Source organism: Carya illinoinensis, chromosome 15 (genome assembly GCF_018687715.1).
Source record: "Carya illinoinensis cultivar Pawnee chromosome 15, C.illinoinensisPawnee_v1, whole genome shotgun sequence".
Taxonomy (NCBI): Eukaryota; Viridiplantae; Streptophyta; class Magnoliopsida; order Fagales; family Juglandaceae; genus Carya; species Carya illinoinensis.
Window position 1 is genome coordinate 2,257,313 of NC_056766.1, and position 9,956 is coordinate 2,267,268.

The following is a 9,956-nucleotide window of genomic DNA, read 5'->3' on the forward strand; positions in this document are numbered from 1 at the left end:
ATCATTCCAACTTTTACTGTTTAAAATAATATATCACACAATCTCCAATATATATGTCTGTCAACCATTCAAACTCCTCCCAATGTAAAGCCAAACACTTCAAGACATTTTAACATCCTCTCGTCCCACTTTGTCACAAGCTTTCTTGCCCCTCTCTCTCTCTCTCTCTCTCTCTCGCTGTACACATTTTTCAAAATTCTCTTTACCTTCTCAATGACACAGGCCAGGGGCCACGGATAAAGCTACAAATTACTAATTAAAACCCTTCTTAAGTGAATCGAGTCCCTCTTTATGTTTTCCCCTCTCGAACTAAAACAGGAACAGCCTTATGAAGGCCTCGTCAATGCTCTTCTTCTCCTTTATTTTCCTTCTATGTTCACTTCTTCAGCCTTCTCACTCCATAGAAATACTTGTAGATGGAGTTTCAGAGTGGAAGAATCCTACTGTCCATATAGGAGACTCCATCGGTAAGTATTAAATATCCACTCAGAAACATACATTAAATATTTATATCTATTGTGCCTTTTTTATACAATTGTTGGGGTCAAACTAACATACCTCTGCTTTGTCTTTTCCACCTTCTCAGTTTTTGAACACAAATATCACTACAATCTCTACATTTTCCGGAACCAAAAAGCCTTCAATGTCTGCAATTTCACTCAAGCCACACGTCTCAACAAATCCAATTCCACATCCTATACGGTATCTCTCTCTCTCTCTCTTCATTTGGCTATAAAAATAGCTGTTTGTTTCCTCTGATCTTTTAGCTGGGTACTTGAGAAATGGCTCAAAAACTGAGACTTTAACCAATTTTTTCTTACATTTCTAAGTGGAAACCATCACGCCCGGGTTTCTTCTACTTTACATTCAACAATGGGTCTTTCAAAGCATGCCAAGCTTCTGAAAAGCTCGCCATAAAGGTCTCCACACCACCCCCTGAATCTTCCATAATGCCTCCGGAAACCCCTCCATCGTCAGCTCCAGCACCCTCTTCTGGTGGAGTCGTATCGTCCTCCCCGACATTCCCGTGGCCGTACCAGCCTCACCAAGCCGCTACTCCAACTCCGGCACCCACCGCAAGTTCTCCGTTGAATGTGCCGTCCACGGTCCCTGATAAAGGTGGTGGTATGCCATTTATTAACAGTAACCCTGCGGTTCCTCTGCCTACTGGGGAAGTGGACTCTGCTACCATACGTCCTTTACCTACCTCTGGGCATGGAGGAAAGGTATGCACATGTCTCTCTACATTTATGTGTACTTTTGTATATATACATGTACATGAGCTTAAAGTATGCAAAACTTTGCTGTGGTTATTCATATGATCACTTGCTAGAAAATAGGTTCCTTCTTTTCTTTTCACTTTTTCTTTTGTACGCGAGTCTTGATGGGTTGTTGATTGGGTACCCTTTTTGTAATCCGGTGGGAATGCAGGTGATGGTGGGCTTATTTGCAGTTCAAATGGCTCTATCTTGTGTGGTTTTCCTGATGCTGTAGAGAGAGAGAGAGAGAGAGAGAGAGAGAGAGAGAGAGAGAATTGCAGCTAATGTTTGTAAAATAGATCAGGATAATGAGCACCATGTACCGTGGTTCGAGTCTAAAGTAGCTTTAAGGATGATGATTATACTATGTATTATGGATCTGTAATGATGTTAGCCTATTTAGACCCTTGCTTTGGAATCATTGGCACTTTTGGTCTTTAGTTTTGCCACGCAATCAAGCACTGGTTCACTACTACTTTTTCTTTTTGTCTATCGCCACTCTTTTTTCCTCTTTCTATTTTGAAGCTCCAAGACCAATGAACCTCTTGGCCAAGTGACTCCAAAAATAGTGGTACAATGCAGCTTGGTGCCAGGGAAGAAGTAAGATCTAGAGCCCCTTAGGAATCGAACGGTTAATAGTTTATAATGATCTTAAGATCCTTTGATGAAAGTCTAATGTCAGTTTCAGTTTTCTGCATAGAGAGAAGGAGAAGAAGGTAAGGGTGGAGGGTAGGCTTAGCTGCATCTTTATAAATGGTTGAACCTCTGATATACCTTGAATCCTACTATCATCCTAGGAGGAAGTGGTGAGTAACAAAGTCATAGTAATACCAATAATAATAAATTAGAAAAACCAGCAAGGTTTTAGTAATCAGGAACATAATCTTAGAAAAATGGCCTCAGATATATTTAGAAACTAGAAAGGAAAAAAGAGAGGGAGACCATCACTGCCCTGCAGGATAAAAGATCTTCAGGCACAGTTACTTGAATTCCTCCCAACACCGACTGACATGTTTTACACCTACTTTTTCTTTTTCACTATCTATCCCCACTCTCTTTTCATCTTTTTATATTGAAGGTCCAAGATCAATGAACCTCTTGGCCAAGTGACTTTAGAAATAGTGGTCCAATGCAGCTTGGTGCAAGGGAATGGGTAAGATCTAGAGCCCCTTAGAGAATGAATAGTTTATAATCACACTGTAGTCCTTTGATGAAAGTTTAATGTCTCGTGAGCAAACACTCTTTCCCACAGTAGTTTCAGTGGAAAAAGATCGAGAATTCAAGCCACTATCTGTGTCCCACTGGTAGGTAAAGAAAGAGATGTAGTTGGATAAATTGCTGTGCAAAAGGGTGTCCGTGATCAATGCCATCCAACAAAATACACAGTCCCCTGTCCCCATTCGGTAACTCAAGGGACCAAGGAGTATAATTTATATGATTGAACATGTAAGTTGCAATAATAATTGAATCAATTGTGAAAAGATGCAGTCTTCTCTTGGGGAAAAATTTCTTGAATATCGTTAGTTTTCCATCGTGTGAGATTTGAGATCTTGAGCTGTGTGTCTTTTATTTAAATAGAGAATCATTACAAATGTTTAAGTCAATAGAGAATCACTTGTCTACTCATATTCTAACACTCTCCTCACACGTTTATATAGTCTGCCTTGTTTTCCCAACCATTTTTATCTTATCTCATTATTATAATTTTTTCAAATTCTTACACAATAAAATAAACAATCTCACTTTTTCAAATACCAAAACACAAATAATATTAAAAATATATATTCTAATAATTTTTTATTCAACTTTTAACTTTTATCTCAAACTTATCTCATCTCATCTACAAAAACAAACAAGTTAATTTTATGAAAGCTTACGAGTTAACTTTTTCTCTATGACGAACCAGTTAAATTTTAATCTTAAAATAGAAGAGTAAAGTTTAGGAATAAAACTAGAAAACCAAAGTTTATTTGTTTAATCCAATGCTTATGAAAGCTGTTTCTTCATAGGGTTCTTTTCTAATCACATTTATAAGCTCTTTAATTGTCTCTAAAATTCCTTGCACTTTATAAGACATTGGTTACAAAATTGTAAACAGACATGAGTATTTGAGAAATATGAAAAAGTCACATTAGAAAATTTTAAAAACAATTAACAGCATGTGAAAAGTAATAATTCAGTATGATATATTATTTTTCCTTTAGGTTTTACTTAATTATGTATATTAATAATGTAATGGAAAGTGTATTATGTGGCTCAGCAGGAATAAAGGTCACTGTTTCCAAAATTATATCTTGCAATACATTGAGATTCAAAATCTCACAACATGAGTTAGACTCATATCTAGCCAAAAAATACCAAATATATCTATTAAACTTTTGAGTTCAAATTTGTAGGGGTTGGCTCAAGTGGTAAAGGCCTTCGATTTGAGGGTATACTCTCTCCAATTCTAAAGTTTAAATCCCTTTGAATTTTTCCCTTAAATTACATGAGGTGCACTTGCCGAAGGCCTGTATATTCTTGGAATTAGTCAAGACGCTATTCCTAGACACTCGGTGCCAATTAAAAAAAAAAAAAATTTTGAGTTAAGCAGTTATCAACAGTGAAATCAAAAGAACAAAAAGAGTCAATATACATCATTACCTACCAATAATTTAAATTTTACTTCTCTTCCTAACTACTTTTAAAAACTAATTGACATAGAAAGGTGAGGACTTTTAGTTATTTCTCAACAGTCTCTCATTAACTTTACCTAATTATTGTTTCAAGGAAAAGAACACAGATATGATCATCTTTTACAACTTTTTTACGAGGAGTAAATCATGTCAAACGAATAACGAAGACCAACGTGAACTTCTTCCGGAATATATAGTTTCCAAATGCAAGAACTGAAGATCACTGTAGAATTGGTTCAACAACTCAATCTTAATGCTAACTGCAACATCTTAAAATGGTTCTTAATTCCACTTCTTACTTGACCTTGTCTGATTTTCACGTGGAGAACGCTGCATGTTAGGAGCTTCTTGGAACACAACTGGGCCCACGATTATGCCTGTTTTGGTACGGAAGGAAGCCTGTTATTAGCTTTCCGCCAAGATAAAATATAAGAGGAAAAGCAACCGAATCCAACCGTTTTAACCGCCTCATATCCCCCATTACAAAATACCCACTTTAACAAGCAATGAATTTGTGCTTTACTCATTTTCTCAAACCTCTTTTATGCTCTTTCTACAATGGAAATCCATCTTAGCAGTCACTCACCCATGTGCTCCTATATAACCTCTTTCTGATTAACAGAAAATGAAAGGCCTTTCATTCACCCAAAAAACATAGATAGTGATTAGCATCAGCTATGGATGTGGAATTTGGACTCAAGCTCACAAAAACCATGGATGATCTTGCTTCTTTCGCCGACTTTCAGCTCGGAAAAGACCGAGCAGGTCCTGTCTTCTTGTCCAGAGAAGATGTCAACATGTTCATCCTCACTGTCCATCTCAGAGGTCAATGTTTTTTCGTCTCACAAACTCTTTCCCATTTTAAATTGTGTCACATTTGTTTTTTCCTTTTTTCTCAGCTTGAGATATTGCCCTAAAGTTTATATACAAAATGTAGGTTTTAAGAAAGAGAACATTAATATCAAGATAAGTGAAGATGGGACACAACTTACAGTTCATGCAGAGAAGCAGGTGCAGCAAACGCTAATTATGGGTCGGATGGGACACAAGAAATGGACAGAACTCAAAGTGTTTAGGAAGGTTTTCAAGATTCCTAATGGGGTGGTTTTGGATCTGATCAAGGCGGAGTTCAAAGAAGAAGGATCAATCTTGACGATCATCATGCCTAAAAAGGAAGAAGGAATTCGTGGGGTTGGGATTGAGGAAGTGAAGGAAGAAGAAGTTGGGAGAGCCACAGCAAAATCAGAAAGGGAGTTAGTTGTAGCTAATGAGTTCCCTGAAAGAGACAAGGTAGGAGTGAGAATTCAGAAAGAATATGAAGTGCCCAAGATTAAAACAATAGAAGCTGATCATGTTGTAGAGAAGAAGACAGATAGGTGGGGATCAGAAAAGACAAAAACTGTCGAAGAGGTTCCCAGAAAAAATATTATTGGAGAGAGAATTCATTGGCAAAAACCAGTAGCCGAGGAGTTCCCCCCTAAGAAAGAATACATGGGAAAAACACTACCGGAGAAAACTGAAGAGCCTAAGGTTGAAAGCACCGAAGAAACTGATAGGGCTATGAAAGAGTCACTTAAAAGAGAGAAAGAAACCCGAGAGTCTGCGAGTAAACTTGCAGAAGAAACTAAACATCAAGAAGTGTCAACCATAGAACCTAGGGTGGTTGAACCCAGGAATGAGACTGATACGCCACGGAAAGAGCTTCCCGCATTGATAGAGCAGCGAAAGAAACAGGAGATTCCAGAGGTAGAGAAAGTAGAACAAAGAGGATTGGAGGAAGAAAAGAGCATAAAGGATGAAGGTAGACATAAAATACCTCAAGAACCACAAAGGCAGGTGTCACATACAGATGTTACAGATTCAACGAAATCCAAATCTGATCAAGAACTAGAACGAGCAGCAACTCCACAGCTACACTATCCTGTCGAACAGCATGGCAAAAATGAAGTTACAGAACGAGAAAAATCTTCCAGTATAGGAGACGAGATTCTAGAAGCGAGTAACAAAAGAAGTTCTCAAGAGAAAGAAGGTGAATCATCCGAAGAAGAAAGACAGAAAGATCTTGGTGAGGGAGCAGCTCGGGAGAAGAAGGTCGCTTCAAGAAGGTGTAAGCTCTTTGTTCCTTGTGTTGTCGCAGGATCGGGCATTCTCGTCTCTTTTATAGCTCTTGTTATTCACAGAGCTAAGAAAAGACAAGTAAAAAGTGCATGATTAATCTTAAAAGCACATCGGTTGGACTTAATGTCTTAATGTAGTGGGAACCACTTCAAAGCCAAATTGACAAATCTGATCTCTTATGCCTATATTGTTAATCTGGTTTGCTGGTTTTATGCCTTGTTCTAGAAAATTGACCAAGTACTTGATCAACTAAGTGTCTATTCTTCTTTAGATATATCTATGAGAAGTCAGAATCAATGATGTATACCAAATGCAAGCTGTTATTTCATAAGTAGACCCGATTCATACAGTTGGCAATTATTTGGGGGTTGTGGGTTATGGTACCATCAAACATTTGGCCATCTTTATCTCGAGAATTTTGTAGGAAGTTTGTATGCATGAATCATTGCCTGTATATAGTGCACACCATCTACATCACTTAAATGATAAGATTTGATTTATAAAATTCAAAGTAAAAATGACAGAATTAACATATTACAAAGTAAAAATGACTCGAACCTAATAGTATGGATTACTTTTGATTCAAGATGCGAGACCAAAATTCAAACCAATTCAACCTTATTGATTCAGGTAAGACATTTATCTCTGAGTGAGATTCTCTCATCATACACTACTTGATAGTTGTGGTACTCAAAAGGATAAAGAGAAAAATGGAAGTTAATCATACTATTTATCTGTCAAGGTGTAGTCTAATGGTCAAATGACATGTTTAGAATCAATGGTAGACTCAGATATTCTGGGTTCAATTCTGCATTTGGAGTTCCTCTAGATTACCCGGTTCACGATTCTCAGGAGTAAGGTCGTATCCTTCCCTAATCTGGTCTTTCCAATCATCTTACTAAAGTTCCTCAAAATAATATGACGAAGTTGTTCTTTTCTTCAGCATTGCAATATATTCTGATTACATACAAATAAGTTAATAACGTAAAGTTTCCCTGGTAAGGTAGGTCTTGATAATTTTGGTGAGCTGCTTGATTGAACTGCTTATCTCAGCTATGAGACCCAAGTATCCAGGTGGACCAGGTGATCTCCTACCTATACCAACCAAAACTAACATTAGCCTCCCAAATTAGTAGGGCACCCTCGTCATTATTTGCCAGGTTTCTTGACCTGGACTTTCACAGATTCATATCAATCTTGACACTGAAGAAAGAGGGCCATAAGTTTCAACCACAAGTTTTCAGGTCAAATTCCATAGATATGTGTGTGCACGCACATGCGTGTTTAATGAGTTCTAACATTCGATCTTAACATTGGCATCCTCATATTCAGATCAGTTCTGGCTGGTATTTCTAAAATGTTATTAAGTAGTAGTGGATAGGGGTGGCAATATGTCACACGACCCGTTAACCCAACACGAACACGATACGATAATAGCGGGTTAGGGTTTAGCCTTAATGGGTTCGGGTCAAAACGGGTTGACCCGTTAAGACACGATTGCTTAACGGGTTGATAACGGGTTAACCCGTTTTGACCCGTTATAACCCGTTATGACACGTTAAGAAAGTTAAAGTTACAATTATACCCTTATATCTAAAAATAAAATTGTTAGAATTTCAATTTCGATATTTTTATTATTTGGATTGTAGTTTTGGACTTATAATTAGTTTTATAATTTTTATAGATATTGTAATTTCAACATTTATATAAAATTATGCTAAATTTAATCAGGTTAAAAAGGTTAATTTCAGGCCTATTCAACCCATTTATATAAATAGTTTAAAATGAATTGTATTGTGTCGTATTAACCTATTTCGTAATATTTATTACTGGGTCAAAACGGGTTGACACGACACGACCCGTTATGTTAATGGGTCGTGTTAGGGTTTGAGATTTTGACACGATAAGCTTAACGGGTCGGGTTAGGGTTGACCTATATGACCCGTTAACACGATTTGACACGACACGAACACGACCCGTTAACACGATTTGACACCCCTAGTAGTGGACATTATTTTTTGGAAAACTTACACTTTGCACCCTTCAATTATTAGACATTTTATATTTTACATTCTAAATTATCTTTAAATTACTAAAAACTTCGATATGCACCATATGTTAATATTCCATGAATATTATACCATGTTATCTATACTTTTTACAAGGCAGGACCCTTCAAACCCACCCCTGCAAAGTAAACCCGATCCTGTTTTACTATATGAAACTGAGGTATGTTTGTCGCATTGCTCTATCATACTGTTTAAGGGATTTTGGGAGGTACGGCTAGCCGCACTAGGGTAAGGCAGCTGCCCTCTTTTGGTTTTCCATGGAATGAGCTGAATTGATGCTACGCTTTGCTTAACACATTGTTTGAACTACTTAATTGGTCATTATTTGTGAAGAAGAATCACATCCAAGAATGTATTGATGGTTTTTTCTTTTGTTAAGAAATTACCATGCTTAGGACTCCCATCTCCTGATGCCTTTAAAATTGTTGAAACAGATGCCTCTGATCTTGGTTATGGAGGAATTTTGAAACAAAAATTATCAGATGAAAAAGAACAGATTACTCGATTCCATTCAGGATGCTGGAATCCTGCTCAAAAGAATTACAGTACTATTAAAAAAGAAATTTTAGCTATTGTATTATGCATTTCTAAATTTCAAGATCAAAGTTTTCTTGCATGGATTCCATTTGACACCTCACCCTTGAGCCTCTTCCCCTTCTCCATCATTGGATTGTGTTAGGAACACAAGAGAGCTTTTTGGACAAGTGGAACCTCCCTCTCAAAACTGAAACCTCCATTCCCCATTTGCCCTTCATCTCCCCTTCATTCACAATTTCTTGGCTATGGCATTGGTGGATGTCGGGGCTAGTGCTTGTGCTGTAGAGAGTAGAGAGGCTTCAGTAGCTTTGGTGTGTGTTGAGCCCCCTTGACCTCCACTGATGCCGTCCTGACCTTGATGTCGATTGGAGTTGAAGTCAAGGAAGGTTAAATAGCTGACTTTTTACCATGAGGTGTGGCCCCAAATAATTGTTTGCACTCATAAAGTGTTGAACCTTAGACCTTAAAGGGAGTGATATCCCAAGACCAAGGCCTTCAAAATCTTATCTATACTTGGTGAAGTCTAAAACCAGTCGAAAGATGCAAATTCACTTTTTGATCGCGACTGCTAATGGAGTGCGAAGTGTAAATGCAATGATTTTTTCCTGTGTTGTCCAATCTAAAATTCAATCCAATAAGCATCATTTACCCAATTAATAAAAAAAAAGTTGACAAATAAGAACATAAATCAAATATATTGTAGTAGGTAGTTAGCATTAGAATTAGAATTAGATCGGTTTATTTGCCCCTTTTGGTAGGTAGGCCTGGGTGCCTAAAATAACGCCAGTTTCCAAGATTAGATGGTCTAAGATAATCGGCCTAAGTGATATAATCAATTGAGAATTTGCAAGTGCCAAGACGGCACCTAGATCCACTGCTTGCTAGGTATCTTGACCTTCAAAGATTTCTTTAGCATCTGTAAAAAGGTCTTTAGATCAAACCAAGAGAGCCATAGATGGTTAACGCAGTGATAGATTTTTGCTGATTGAATAACATAAAAGCTAAATCCAAAAGATGGGTTAGTTAGCCATGAAATTCTTGGTTTGGACACAGATCAAACTATCTCATCTCATCTCATCTCATCATCACAACTTTCCAAAACCTCCTCACACAAAATATAATAAACAAATCATCTTTTTCAAATCCTAAAACAAAAATAATATTAAAAAACTCTATTCTAACAATATTTTATTAAACTTTAAACTTTTATCTCATCTCATATGTATAACTAAACGAGGCAATCTAATTTGGTTATTTAGATATTCATTTGTCAATTCTCTTGAGCAGAAAGGGAGGAA

The 9,956-nt window shown here is 37.2% G+C and overlaps 2 protein-coding genes across 2 annotated transcripts; both read left to right on the forward strand.

The window, feature by feature from the left end:
* Positions 1-75: 75 nt before the first annotated feature.
* LOC122296127 (early nodulin-like protein 1) lies at positions 76-1,734 on the forward strand. Its single transcript, XM_043105576.1, has 4 exons — positions 76-467; positions 587-702; positions 831-1,226; positions 1,432-1,734. The coding sequence occupies exons 1-4, from the start codon at positions 329-331 to the stop codon at positions 1,492-1,494; spliced, it is 714 nt and encodes a 237-aa protein (XP_042961510.1). The 5' UTR covers positions 76-328; the 3' UTR covers positions 1,495-1,734.
* Positions 1,735-3,899: 2,165 nt separating this feature from the next.
* LOC122296128 (neurofilament medium polypeptide-like) lies at positions 3,900-6,406 on the forward strand. Its single transcript, XM_043105577.1, has 2 exons — positions 3,900-4,759; positions 4,872-6,406. The coding sequence occupies exons 1-2, from the start codon at positions 4,612-4,614 to the stop codon at positions 6,143-6,145; spliced, it is 1,422 nt and encodes a 473-aa protein (XP_042961511.1). The 5' UTR covers positions 3,900-4,611; the 3' UTR covers positions 6,146-6,406.
* Positions 6,407-9,956: the final 3,550 nt, after the last annotated feature.

Excerpts from the sequence above, each read along its gene's own strand:
- LOC122296127 (XM_043105576.1), top strand. The coding sequence starts at position 329 with ATGAAGGCCTCGTCAATGCTCTTCTTCTCCTTTATTTTCCTTCTATGT. Across the intron at positions 468-586 it reads CCATATAGGAGACTCCATCG|TTTTTGAACACAAATATCAC; the intron begins GTAAGTATTAAA and ends CCACCTTCTCAG. Across the intron at positions 703-830 it reads CCAATTCCACATCCTATACG|TGGAAACCATCACGCCCGGG; the intron begins GTATCTCTCTCT and ends TACATTTCTAAG.
- LOC122296128 (XM_043105577.1), top strand. The coding sequence starts at position 4,612 with ATGGATGTGGAATTTGGACTCAAGCTCACAAAAACCATGGATGATCTT. Across the intron at positions 4,760-4,871 it reads CCTCACTGTCCATCTCAGAG|GTTTTAAGAAAGAGAACATT; the intron begins GTCAATGTTTTT and ends TACAAAATGTAG.